The sequence below is a fragment of the Corylus avellana genome, chromosome 2 (assembly GCF_965113065.1).
Source record: "Corylus avellana chromosome 2, dhCorAvel1.hap1.2, whole genome shotgun sequence".
Taxonomy (NCBI): domain Eukaryota; kingdom Viridiplantae; phylum Streptophyta; class Magnoliopsida; order Fagales; family Betulaceae; genus Corylus; species Corylus avellana.
Genome location: NC_142491.1, coordinates 33,138,367 through 33,152,748, shown reverse-complemented (window position 1 = coordinate 33,152,748; position 14,382 = coordinate 33,138,367). Strand labels below are relative to the sequence as shown.

Genomic DNA, 14,382 nt, shown 5'->3' with positions numbered 1-14,382 from the left:
CATACAACTGTACAAAATGAGAGATCTCAACATACTAGGCATAACGAGACCAAAGTTAATGCCGATGTGGAAGATCTAAAGAGGATCTAAAGAGGAAGTACATGAAATGGCTCACTAGATGGCTGATGGTGGAGATGGAGATAAATCAACGGCATTGGAACTCATGGAGAGTACCAATCTGCCCTTCACTGATCAAGTGATGAGCTACCCCTTACCTGACAAGTTTAAGAATCCTCATATAGATAAATATGATGGCAGCAGAGATTCTATGGAGCATATGGAAAGTCTTCGTGCACATTTTGTCCTCCATGGTACTCCAGATGAGATTTCATGTGGAGCATTCCCTCTAAACTTGGTAGGAGTAGCCAAAGATTGGTTTGCAAGGCTTCCTGCTAAATCGGTGGATAACTTTAAAACCCTAGGGTGTCTCTTCCTTAGTCACTTCATGGCGACCCGAAAGAGGAAGAAGAACCCTGTTTACCTGCTTTCCCTTGTTCAAGGAAAAGACAAGTCCTTGACGGACTATATGCTCATGTTCAACAAGGAAAAGTTGACAGTGAAGAGCCTAGATGAGCAAACGGTGCTTTTGACTTTGATGCATGGAGTGAAAGCTGAGGGGCCACTGATGGCCGAACTAGCTAAGAAATCTACCTATGTAACTCTTCGCCAGTTTTTAAATAAGGTTGAAGAATACATCAACTAGGAAAAAACTGTTGGGGGTCTCATGAATTCTTAGAAGGAAGCCACCCAAGTCAAAACCAGTAGTGACAAGGTAGTACCAGTAAGCTCCGGGAAAAAAGAAGAGAAGAACCTGAAGAAGCCAGGGAAGAAAGTTGCTCCATCTTTTCCATAGGTGGAGCCTCAGAGAATGCAAGGCCAGAGGATCACCCCGCTCCACACCAGTTTGACTGAGGTATTTATGGAGATCAGAAGAGATCTTGCTTTCAAATGACCAACCAGAATGAGAGGAGATTCGAGAAGACGTGACCCTCAAAAGTTCTATGAATACCACCACGACCACGGTCATTTGACTGAGGAATGCGTAACCTTATGCCAGAAGATTGAAAACCAGATCAGGAGTGGTAAGTTGTTAAGATTCCTGGCAGATCAGAGGAATAGGGGTAGAAACCCTCAGGAGCTCCCATTGCGTGAAGGAAACCGAGAGGCTCTCGGAGATTGGGAGATGAGGCAGAGACAAGATGCTGGTCAGAGGAATGTTTGGTACTCTGAGCTGATACACAATCGGCAGGTTGAACAGAGAAACAATCGGGATGCAATCCACCGCCTCAGAATCAGGATGTAATAGGTGAGATCCACACTATCTCTGGTGGGATAGCTGGCAAAGGAGAGTCTAATTGAACAAGGAAGGCTCATGCATGACGCATTCAACATGAAGAGGTTTTGTCTCTGCAAAGGCCTCCTAAGGCCATCAAGAAGAATTCATTTGTTTTGTCCTTTTCTAAGGAAGATGCTAAGGGGTAGTGATGCCCCATGATGACGCGCTGGTGATAACATTAACGGTAGCTAACCATGTGATCCACCGAATCTTAGTGGACAATGGAAGCTCAGCCGATATTCTTTATTGGCCGATTTTTAAACAAATGGGCATTGATCGTGACAGGATCAAACCGTTTGGTTCATTTTTGGTTGAATTTATAGGAGAGCAAGTCCAACCCTAAGGACTCATCTCCTTCCATGGAACAGCAAAAACATTTCCCAAGAAATCAGCTATCATGGTGGACTTCTTGGTGGTTGACCCACCGTCTACCTACAACGCAATCATCGGTCGGCCAGCTTTGAACAAGTTGAAGGCTGCAACTTCTACTTATCACCTAATGATGAAGTTTCCTATAGAAGAAGGAGTTGGAGAAGTGAAAGGAGATCAGGTGGCAGCAAGAAAATGTTACAACACTTCTCTCAAGAAGGCCTCAAACCCCACTCTAACAATCAGCACAATGTGTAGCAGAAGCAAGGATGAACTGAAAGGTGAATCAGCCGATCCATTGGAGGATATAGTTATAGGGGAAGGTAAAGTTGTGAAGATCGGGACACAACTCACCCCAAAAGTTTGACTTGGTCTCGCCACCTTCCTCCAAGAAAACATGGAGGTATTTGCATCGACTCATAAAGACATGCCAAGAATCAACCCTGAGGACATACTTCACCGGATCAATGTGGATCCGAGTATGAAGCCGGTGAAGAAAAAGAGAAGAAAGTTTACTCCAGAGCGAAATATGGCTATAGCTGAAGAAGTAGAGAAGTTACTTAAAGCTCGGTTCATCGAAGAAGTCTACTATCCCGATTGGTTAGCCAAAGTTTTATTGGTTAAGAAATCCAACGGGAAGTGGAGAATGTGTGTGGACTTTACCGACCTCAACAAAGCATGTCCGAAAGGCAGCTTCTCCTTGCCTCATATTGACGCTATGGTGGACTCGACAGCCAGGTATGACTTGCTTAGTTTTATGGATGCTTTCTTTGGTTACAACCAGATCTGTATGCATCCAAAAGATCAAGAGAAGACTGCGTTCATAACAGACCGAGGCTTGTATTGCTACAAAGTCATGCCCTTCGGCCTGAAGAACGTAGGGGCGACGCACCAAAGACTAGAAAACAAGATGTTGAGAGAACAGATCAGACGCAACATGGAGGTCTATGTCGAGGGCATGCTAGTCAAGAGTGTTCCGCTGCAGGATCATATATATGATTTACAAGAAACGTTTAAGACGTTGAAGCAGTACAGGATCAAGCTGAATCCCGCAAAGTACGAGTTTGGAGTGTCATCACGAAAATTTCTCGGTTACATGGTGTCAAACCGAGGAATAGAGGCCAACCCTGAAAAGATCTAAGCAGTCCTGGATATGCAATCCCCTATGAACACAAAGCAACTTTAGCAGTTAACAGGTAGAATTGCAGCGCTTAACCGATTCATCTCTCGGTCAACCGACAAATGCCTTCCATTCTTTAAAATCTTGAGGAAAGCCTTTGAGTGGTCTGAGAAATGTGAAGAAGCCTTCGAACATCTGAAGAAGTACCTAGTTAGTCCACCTCTGTTGAGCTGAACTATTCCCAGAGAAGCATTGTATTTGTAACTAGCCGTCTTTCCAATGGCAGTCAATGCAGCTCTCATCCGAGAAAAAGAAGGCATACAGAAGCCAGTATTCTTTGTTAGTTGAGCCTTGAGAGGAGCCGAGGAAAGGTATCCCCAAATGGAGAAGTTGGCCTTCGCTATGACTATTGAATCAAGGAAGCTTCGGCCATACTTTCAAGCCCACAGCATAAGAGTTCTAACTGAGTACCCATTGAAAAAAGTGCTACAGAAATTAGATCTATCTAGCAAATTGGCTAACTGGGCGATTGAACTCGAGGAATTTGATATTGAATTCCTCCCACGAAATGCCATCAAAGGTCAGTCATTGGTGGATTTTCTAGCAGAATTCACCAATTTGACCGACACTGAAGAATGGCTAAGGGATGAGAAGTGGGTGATTTATGTGGATGGGTCATCCCCAAGAAGACATGGAGGAGCCGGAGTAGTGTTAATCACACCCGACAGAGAAGAGCTGCGAAGTTCGTTGAAGTTGGAGCTCAAGACTACCAACAACGAAGTCGAGTACGAAGCAGTCTTGGTAGGACTAAGCTTGGCTCTTGAAATGGGAGTCGAAATCGTAGAATTACGAAGCGACTCTCAAGTAATTGTCAGACATATCCAAGGTGAATTTGAATCTAAGGGAGAGAAGATGAAGCTGTACTTATCAAAAGTACAAGATATGCTGAACTCTTTCAATAAATTTTGCATCATAAAAGATCCCAAGGGAGGAGAACGAAAGTGCTGACCATCTAGCTCAGATGGCTTCGACGACAAGTGATGACATAGGAGAACCTAAAGAACAAGTCCAAATCCTAACACAACCTGCCATAGCCAAGACGGTCTCAGTATCGGCAACCGAGGTGATACCCGAATGGCAAAAGGAGATAGTGGAATACCTGGAGAGGGGAACCCTCCCGTCTCATAAGAAACTGGCGACCCAATTGAGGACCAAAGCTGCTAGATTTACATGGTAAATGGGACCCTATACAAACGGGGTTTCACACTACCACTCCTCAAATGTGTCTCTAGGGAAGAAGGTGATTACATCCTTCATGAGATCCATGAGGGCGTCTACAGCAGTCATGCAAGGGTAAGAGTGCTGGCACACAAAGTAGTCCGAGCAGGCATTTACTAGCCGATCATGAGTCGAGACTCGATAAAGACAATCCAAAATTGTGACAAGTGCCAGCACTTTGCCAACTTTACCAAGTAGCCCCCTGAGGAATTAATCTCAATGTCCTCACCATGTCCCTTCTCACAATGGGAGTAGATATAGTGGGACCATTACCTCCTAGAAAGGGGGGTGTTCAATTTGCAGTAGTGGCTGTAGATTACTTCACCAAATGGGTAGAAGTAGAACCCTAGCTAACATCAAAGCCAAGAGCATAGAGCGGTTTTTATGGAAGAACGTCATCTGCCGATATAGCAATCCACATGTATGTGTCACGGATAATGAAAAGCAATTCGACTGCGATTCATTTCGAGAATGGTGTGCCAAACTACACATATGAAGCTAATTCTCATCTCTGGGGCATCCCCAGGCTAACGAACAAGTAGAAGTCACCAACAAGATGATCTTCAAAATTTTGAAGAAAAAACTTGGAGATTGTAAAGGAGATTGAGCAGATGATCTTCCAGAAGTCTTATAGGTGTACCGAACTACGAAAAGAACTCCAACCCTGGAGACCCCATATGCTTTAGCCTTTGGAACAAAGGCATTCATTCCAGCTGAAGTGGGGTTGAGCAATTTCCGAGTAGAAACCTTTTGGCCCGACACTAATGATGAGGGTATCCAACTACATTTGGACTTGCTATAGGAGAAATGAGATCAAGCCCAAGTAACCATGTTAGCTTACCAAGAAAAAGTGGCTCGGTACTTCAACAAGATAGTTAAGCACAGAAGCTTTAGGGTGGGAGATCTGGTTTTACGAAAAGTCACCATTGCTACCAAGGACCCAGCTGAAAGGAAGTTAGCTACAAACTGGGAAGGACCCTGCGAGGTGATCGAGAGCTGAACAGTGGGAGCGTATTACCTCGAAGATTCTGAAGGAAAAGCACTCCCCAGGCCATAGAATGCTGAGCACCTCAAAAAGTACTTTATCTAAGTTATTGTAATAAAGGGACCTGTTTTACATTGTAAATTTCATTTCATTAAATAAAAGAGTCTCCCAAGATTACAATAGCATTCAAAGTCTGAAGAATAAAGCCAAAGAGCTTGATGTACAAATTTAATTGTACTCGCAAGTGCACGAGTCGTGTGCAATATAGTGTGTGTGCAAGTGCGAGGTCGATCCACAGGGATTTGTGTTGTGTAAACCAATTTCTATTTAAACCAACTCTATTTTAACCTAGTTCCGAATTTTGTGATTTTTGTCGTGCAAAATAAAACATAAACTAAAGAAAATAATGAAATAAAATGGTAAAGAACACTAAGGTTTTAGAATTCACTTCGCCAAATCTTAACTCTATATTCTCGTATTTGTTCCTACAATCGAAAAACTATATTCGATGTTTTACAAATATCAAGTTTAAATCATTCAATGAATCCACCCATTTTTACAAATCACAACAAATATCCGATTCGAAATTAAATCATCCTATGTATCCGTTTGGTTAACGAATCACAACGGATATCCGATTTCAATCGAATGATTTGATGTATCCGAAGAATGAAACACATCAAATATCCAACTCCAACACATAATAGTTCATCACATTCAATTAAAAGATATAAATCAAGCAATTGAATGAAAATCTACAACATCCTTATTCGAAGTCAAAATTGTATAAACAAAATACGAGAATACATGAGTTTGTCAATGACGAAGCTTCATCTTCAACCTTAGTTGAAAGATTTAGCCTCTCATGATAACAAAAATAATCACCAATTGAATTGTCATCATCGAAAGAATAAAACTTACAATGGAAAACAAAGCAAAAGCTTCCCCACGGCAATACGTCGTAATTCAGCTTAAAACGGCCTCCTCCAATTGTGAGGGTTAGAGGTCTATTTATATGGCTTAGGAGAGCCCTAGAAGCCCTAGTAATCCTAGGAATTTCGGAGATTTAAGTCCAAGCCCAATTAGGATAAAGAAAACCTAAGCCCAAATCGGAATAGGATTCGCCCATAATTGCGGTCCTATCTTGCGGCGTGATTTTGGCCTTTCGGCGCTCCGAATTGGGAAAATGCTATTTCACAATGAATTGTAGTAGTTTGAGTTAGCTTTCCAATGCCGCTTGAATCACCTCAATCGGATATCTGAGATGAAAGTTATGGTCAAAATACCGAGACGTATTCAGAATCCAATTTTGCATCCAATCCGATTTGACTTCAAATTGAGAAATTCCGAATTAATCCTTTCCTTTATTTGATTAAACTTTAACCATGATTGGTTAAGCTTAACCATATCCTCTAGGTCTTCCCAATTTGCCCCTTTAAGCTTGGAATTTTTCCAGAAATGCTTTCTTTTCTTCCAAAAGCCTATAAAACAAAGAAAATACAAAAAGGCAGTAAAATGTCCTAATTAACCAAAACCAAAGGATTAAAACATGCAAGTTAAGGGCTGAAAATATAAATATTTTAGCACTTATCACACCCCCAAACTTACATATTGCTAGTCCCTTAGCAATACAAAACTAAAAACAAGAATGGAAAAACAGAAAACAAAAGATAAATCCATCTTTCGTGGGATATACGATTGCATTTAGCGCATGCAACAAGCCTTTTAAACCTCTAGGTATCCCTAGAGGACGAGTGAAGTCTCGTGAGGGTTTAACAGGAATGATACCCACAAACATTTATGCACTATGTTATTTCATAAACAAGGACTTCCACACAAACACATGGTTTTTAACATCATGAGTAGGTTTATCATAACGAACACCACAATCACATCATCAAGATAAGCACAAATCATTCAACTCAAAGATGGAAATTTGAGACAACACATGTTCCAATAAGTGCAATGTGAGACTAACATAAAATCCGGAGGCTTCAATTTATTCTCAAACTTGGGTGTACTTTAGATGTGATAGGAATTTGCTCAGATGAAACAACCAAGGCTTAATTTTTATTTTTATTTTTTATTTTTATTTTATTTTGTTTTTTTTTTGTTTTTTTTGTATAGGCTGTGCAATGCTTAGCTTCCTTAAGCTTTCTAATTGACCCATGTAACGAGTGTTGGGCCAGAGACTCCCAAACCAAATGGTTTTAGGGCACTGGATGTAGAAACATCCCTAAGGGCTTAATTACTCAAGTCAACTAGGCTACGAAGCCAAACTAGCCATACAACCAACCAAGTTAGGTTTCTCATCTTTTTACGCGAACACTCAATGCTTTGTGAGGCATGAGGTCCGGTTACTCAATGAGAAGCTCAAACTGATTTGATTTTTTTTTTTTTTTTTTTTTTTTTTTTTTTTTTTTTTCAAGCCATGGTTTCATCACACTTCATCCTACCTATCTCAAAATATACCCTAATCAAGTCAAATCTTATACCTCACCGATTCTGTGCTAGTGTGCTCGTGGTGATAAACTCGAACATGTGAAATCTCTCTAATCCAACAATGAGTCAAAAGACTCAGATTCCTACTGACATGCTGTGTTCAAAATGCTAAACAGACCAATGACATGCAAACCACAGAATAGGTGTTATCCTTGCTTAATCAATAACATAGCAGATTTTTTTTATTTTTTATTTTTTATTATATATATATATATATATATATATATATATATATATATATATATATATAACAAAACAACACGAATAATTAAGGAAAAAGACAGAGAAATGTCTACCCCACCCCCAAACTAAAATGACACATTGTCCCCAATGGGTCCAGAGATACAATACCAGGTGCGCGGCGCAAGTCGGGTGTAATATAGGAGAATGCTCCCCCAAACTTGAATGGCAGACACTTGCCCTGAAAAACACAACAGAAACAAACAAACAAGATAAAATGGTAAGGGAAAGAATGAGGGTTGCCTCCCACAAGCGCTAAGTTTTAAGTCTTCAGCCAGACTCTCCACAAAAGACGACAATCACTCAGAATAACTCGGATCCTCCAACAATGTCGTCTCAATCTCCTTACTCCTCAACTCTAAGAATGGTTTTAATCTCTGTCCATTTACCTTGAAGGTGTTACCATTCTGAGGATCCTCAATCTCGATGGCCCCATGAGGAAAAACTGTCCGAATGATAAATGGGCCTGTCCACCGAGATTTCAACTTGCCTGGAAAAAGATGCAGCCGTGAATTGTAAAGAAGGACTTTCTCACCAGGCTCAAAAGATCGTCTCAAAATGCTCTGGTCATGAGCCTTCTTCATCTGTGCCTTGTACAACCGTGCAGACTCATAAGCATCATTCCTCAGCTCCTCTAATTCATTGAGTTGGAGCTTCCTTTGTGAGCCAGCCTTCAAAAGATTGAAGTTCAGCTGCTTGATGGCCCAATATGCTCTATGCTCCAACTCCACGGGAAGATGACATGCCTTCCCGTACACAAGCCGATAGGGTGACATCCCAATCGGGGTCTTGAAAGCTGTCCTATATGCCCACAGTGCGTCACTCAATCGCATAGACCAATCTTTTCGATTGGGGTTTACCGTCTTTTCCAAAATATGCTTGATCTCGCGATTGGAAACTTCAAGCTGTCCACTCGTCTGTGGGTGATACGGGGTGGCAACCTTATGTGTGATGAAATACTTCTTCATCAACTGCTCAAAAATCCGATTGCAAAAATGCTTACCTCCATCACTTATAATTGCTCGAGGCGTACCAAAACGAGCAAAGATAGTGTCTCTCAAAAACTGGACCACAACTCTGTGGTCATTGGTCTTGCATGCAACCGCCTCCACCCATTTGGACACATAGTCCACAGCAACCAAGATGTACAGATAGCCAAAGGAGTTCGGGAAAGGTCCCATGAAATCGATGCCCCATACGTCAAAAATCTCCACAATCAGAATGGGACTGAGGGGCATCATATTCCTTCTAGAGATACTCCCTAGCTTCTGACAACGCTCACAAGATATACAATAAGCGTGGGCGTCTCTGAAAAGGGTAGGCCAATAGAATCCACACTGCAAAATCTTGGCAGCGGTCTTCTTAGCACTGAAATGGCCTCCACAAGCATGATCATGACAAAAGGAGATGACATTGGATTGGTCATGCTCAGGTATACACCTCCTAATGATCTGATCAGGACAATACTTGAACAGGTAAGGATCGTCCCAGAAAAAATGTTTCACCACGGACAAAAATTTGGACCTATCTTGTCGCCCCCACTGCTGAGGTAGTTGGCCGGTGACAAGATAGTTCACTATGTCAGCAAACCATGGTGCGGGCTCATGAGCAATGTGCATCAATTGCTCATCAGGGAAAGTCTCCGAAATGGGGCTGGCGTCCTCAGTGTAATCCACAGTCAATCTAGACAAATGATCCGCCACCACATTTTCGGAACCCTTCTTGTCCCGAATTTCTATGTCAAACTCCTGAAGTAGCAAAATCCATCGGATCAGACGAGATTTAGCATCTTTTTTGGAAAAAAGATACTTCAATGCTGCGTGATCCGAAAAGATGATGACTTTAGATCCTAGCAAATAGGATCTGAACTTGTCTAGCGCAAAAACGACTGCCAACAACTCCTTCTCCGTGGTGGAGTAGTTGAGTTGTGCATCGTTCAGAGTTCTGCTCGCATAGTAAATGACATGGGGGAGTCTATCAATACGCTGCCCCAAAACAGCTCCAACGGCATAATCCGATGCGTCACACATGATCTCAAAAGGTACACCCCAATTGGGTGGCTGAATAATGGGTGTGGACGTCAGAATGCTCTTAAGGTCCCCAAATGCTCTTTGGCAATCCTCATCAAATACAAATGGGGCATCCTTCACCAACAACTTGCACAAAGGCCTGGCAATCTTGCTAAAGTCTTGGATAAACCGCCTGTAGAATCCTGCATGGCCCAGAAAAGAGCGAACCTCCTTCACTGTACGTGGGGGTGGAAGGTTGGAAATCAAATCCACCTTCGCTTTATCAACCTCAATCCCCCTCTGAGATATGACGTGCCCCAATACAATACCTTGCTTGACCATAAAATGGCACTTCTCCCAATTGAGCACCAGGTTCTTCTCCTTGCACCGTACTAATACCAAAGTCAGGCGGTGCAAACACTCATCAAAGGATGAACCAAAGACAGAGAAATCGTCCATGAAAATCTCTAAGAAACGCTCTACCATGTCTGGAAAAATACTAATCATGCACCGCTGAAAAGTAGCGGGTGCGTTGCATAACCCAAAGGGCATGCGACGGTAGGCGAAAGTCCCAAAAGGACAGGTAAATGTTGTCTTCTCCTGATCTTCGGGGTCCACAGGGACCTGGTTATATCCAGAATAACCATCCAAGAAGCAATAGTATGCGTGCCCAGCCAAACATTCCACCATCTGATCAATGAATGGGAGTGGAAAATGATCCTTCCTTGTGGCGGCATTTAGCTTGCGGTAGTCTATGCAAACTCTCCATCCGGACTGAATACGAGTTGGGACCAACTCATCATCCTTGTTCTTTACTACCGTCAATCCAGCCCGCTTTGGCACAACATGAATTGGGCTTACCCACTTGCTATCCGAGATTGGATAAATGATCCCTGCATCCAACAACTTAATCACTTCAGCCCTCACAACCTCTTGCATAGTTGGGTTTAACCTTCTCTGTGGCTCCCTCGATGGCTTGGCATTCTCCTCTAAATGTATCTTGTGCATCACCACCGAGGGACTGATCCCCTTGATATCCTCAATGGTCCAACCGATAGCTTCCTTGTGCTGTCTTAACACCTCTAGCAATTTTTCCTCTTGAGCATCAACCAAATCCGAAGCTATAATCACAGGCAAAGAATCTGCTGGACCTAGGAACTTATACTTAAGGTTATCTGGTAGAGGCTTAAGTTCCTTCTTTGGGGGATCAAGTGTTGTTGTCTCCTCCGTCTCACTGCTCACCAGAGGAGCAGTCTCCAAAATTGCATATGCTTGCTCAAGCAACTTGTCCAAATCTAAATCCTCTCCGAACTGAGCAAAGCATGCCTCCAAGGGGTCTTCTATGCTTGATTCATTCACTGTCTCTTCCATAATCTCCTCTATCAAGCATACATTTCTCACTTCATCATACTCCAATGGTTGTTTGCTGATATCAAAGATATTCAGCTCCACTGTCATATTTCCGAAGGAAATCTTCATCACCCCTGTCCTACAATTAATCAGGGCGTTAGCCGTAGCTAAGAATGGTCGCCCTAGAATCACCGGTATTTGAATGCCAACATTCTTGACCGGCTCTGTGTCTAGCACAATGAAGTCCACGGGGAAGTAAAACTTATCCACCTTGATCAAAACATCCTCAATGATTCCCCGTGGTATCTTAACTGACCTATCAGCCAATTGAAGTGTCATGGACGTGGGCTTCAGTTCCCCTAACCCTAATTGTAGGTAAACTGAATAGGGTAGGAGATTCACACTCGCCCCAAGATCTAAAAGAGCCTTCTCAATTCGACTGACTCCTATCGTGCAAGAGATGGTAGGACACCCAGGGTCCTTATACTTAATGGGCAACTTGCACTGAAGGATGGAGCTAACTTGCTCGGTCATAAATGCTTTCTTTGGGACATTTGTTCTTCTCTTAACTGTGATCAAATCCTTCAAGAACTTCGCATAAGAAGGCACTTGTTGGATGGCGTCCAAAAATGGAATATTGATTTGGACTTGCTTGAACACTTCTAAAATGTCCTCAAACTTCCCTCCTTTCTTGGGGGCTTGCAACCTTTTAGGGTAAGGTGCTTTCGGCATAAATGACCTAGGAGGGTCCTCAATAATGGGTGTGGCTGTAGATGGCTCGGCATCTCTCTTCTCTTTGTTGCCACTCTTTTCCTTTTCTTGCCCTACAGGGTCTTCTTCTTTCTCAACCACCTGATTGTCCACTTGTCTTCCTGACCTCAGAGTGACAATTGCTTGCACATGTTCTTGTCCGTGTGCAGGATTTGAGGAATTCCCAACCATATATTGACCTTTTGGGTTGGGCACGGGCTGACTGGGCAATTTCCCTTTTTCTCTCTCACCCAAGTGATTGGCTATCTGTCCAATCTGACTCTCCATCTTCGCAATTGCTTGGGTGTTAACCATGGTGGCATTCTTTACTTCATCTATTGCTTGGGTATTTGCCATGGTAGAGTTTTTAAGCTCTTGTATGGTCTGGCTATTCGATTGTATGAATGCCTTCATCGTTTCCTCCAGCGATGATTGTGACGAAGATGCAGGATGTTGCACTGGTTGAGTTGAACGACCATGATTCTGTGAGGGAAATCCTTGATTCATTGGTTGGCTCTGCTTCCATGAGAAATTAGGGTGGTTCCGCCACCCTGGATTGTATGTCTCTGAGTATGGTCCGCTTGCTTGCTTCCTAAAGTCATTAAAGGCGTTCACTTGTTCCATGGCGCACTCGGCAAAAGCCGGTGAAAATGGACAATTCTGTGCTAAGTGCATAGGATTAGCACAAATTGAACAGCCATCAACATTGAAAGTGTTGGCGGCATTTACGGATTGACCCACTGCAAGGGCTTCAACCTTCTTGGTCAGAGCATCTATCTTTATCCTCAAATCAGTGTCCTCCTTAACCTCATAGATGCCACCTTTCTTGGGAATACGGGCAGATTTATCCCGACAACTCGAAAAATCCCACTGCTGTGAGCTGTCGGACAACTTGTCTAATGCCTTATATGCTGCATCCCCTGTCAAACTTAAGAATGCTCCCCCATTCATTGACTCGATCATACTACGGTTGGATTGGGTCAATCCTTGGTAGAAAAATTGAACGAGTCTCCACTTCTCATATCCATGTGGGGGGCATCTTATCAACAACTCCTTAAACCTTTCCCAACACTCTGAAAATTTCTCATCCTCCTCTTGAGTGAAGGAGCATATTTCCTTTCTGCATTCATTGACCTTTGACATTGGGAAATACTTGTTATAGAACTTGCTTAACAAGCTTTCCCAAGATGTAATGGATCCGGGCGTGTTGGAGTCCAACCATGCCCTAGCTTTGTCTTGTAGAGAGAAAGGAAATAGTCTGAGATGAACAGACTCTTCGGAGAAATTTTGAAATTTGAAAGTGGCGCATATGTCCTTGAATTTCTTTACATGACTATAAGGATTTTCAAGTTCTAGACCATGGAACGATGGTAGGAGTTGGATGACATGAGGTTTCAAATCAAAATGAGTAGCATTGGTTGGTGGCAACACTATACACGAATGGGATGTAGTGAAGTCCACAGGTGCGAACAACTCCCTAAGTGACGTAGTGAAGTCCACATTCCAAGCTCTAGCTTGCTCGGGATTTCCAGCTCTAGCATCCTCATGCTCAACCCTAGGTTCCTCTAAGTTATCTTGTTGGTCTCCCATTTCACCTCTATCCTCACTCTCAACAGGTGCTCTCCGAGTTCTCCTAAGAGTTCTATCAATGTCGGGATCTAAAGGTGTCAAATCTAAGTTTAGGGATCTCCGACCAAGCATACACCAATCTCGAGTGTTCAAATAAACTGATTAAACAACAATGAATAATCACAGAAAGAACACAAACAACCAAAAAAAAAAAAAAAAAAATAGAACTAACTATTCAACAACAATATACAAATACAATAAAATAAAATTGCAAAAATAAAACAACTAGTAGAAAAATAAAACCAATTCAAATAAAAATCAATTTCACAAACAAACAAATCCCCGGCAACGGCGCCAAAATTTGATGTACAAATTTAATTGTACTCGCAAGTGCACGAGTCGTGTGCAATATAGTGTGTGTGCAAGTGCGAGGTCGATCCACAGGGATTTGTGTTGTGTAAACCAATTTCTATTTAAACCAACTCTATTTTAACCTAGTTCCGAATTTTGTGATTTTTGTCGTGCAAAATAAAACATAAACTAAAGAAAATAATGAAATAAAATGGTAAAGAACACTAAGGTTTTAGAATTCACTTCGCCAAATCTTAACTCTATATTCTCGTATTTGTTCCTACAATCGAAAAACTATATTCGATGTTTTACAAATATCAAGTTTAAATCATTCAATGAATCCACCCATTTTTACAAATCACAACAAATATCCGATTCGAAATTAAATCATCCTATGTATCCGTTTGGTTAACGAATCACAACGGATATCCGATTTCAATCGAATGATTTGATGTATCCGAATGATGAAACACATCAAATATCCAACTCCAACACATAATAGTTCATCACATTCAATTAAAAG

General features: G+C 42.1%; 1 protein-coding gene across 1 annotated transcript; it reads right to left on the bottom strand.

Annotated features, from left to right (window-relative positions):
• Positions 1–8,033: 8,033 nt before the first annotated feature.
• LOC148587658 (uncharacterized) lies at positions 8,034–11,921 on the bottom strand. The gene is made up of 5 exons (XM_088512744.1): positions 11,554–11,921; positions 10,931–11,376; positions 10,250–10,486; positions 9,604–9,679; positions 8,034–9,219 (listed from the first exon to the last, which is right to left on the bottom strand). Exons 1-5 carry the CDS (start codon positions 11,919–11,921, stop codon positions 8,130–8,132), a joined length of 2,217 nt encoding a protein of 738 aa, XP_088368870.1. The 3' UTR covers positions 8,034–8,129.
• Between the last annotated feature and the right edge of the window lie 2,461 nt (positions 11,922–14,382).

What these genes read in the sequence shown, in the direction of transcription:
- LOC148587658 (XM_088512744.1), bottom strand. Translation starts at nt 11,921, where the DNA reads ATGCCGAAAGCACCTTACCCTAAAAGGTTGCAAGCCCCCAAGAAAGGA. An exon ending in TCAGTTTACCTACAATTAGG is followed by an intron (nt 11,377 to 11,553) that starts GTTAGGGGAACT and finishes AATACCGGTGAT; the next exon opens with TCTAGGGCGACCATTCTTAG. An exon ending in GGTTGATGCTCAAGAGGAAA is followed by an intron (nt 10,487 to 10,930) that starts AATTGCTAGAGG and finishes ATTGCTTCTTGG; the next exon opens with ATGGTTATTCTGGATATAAC.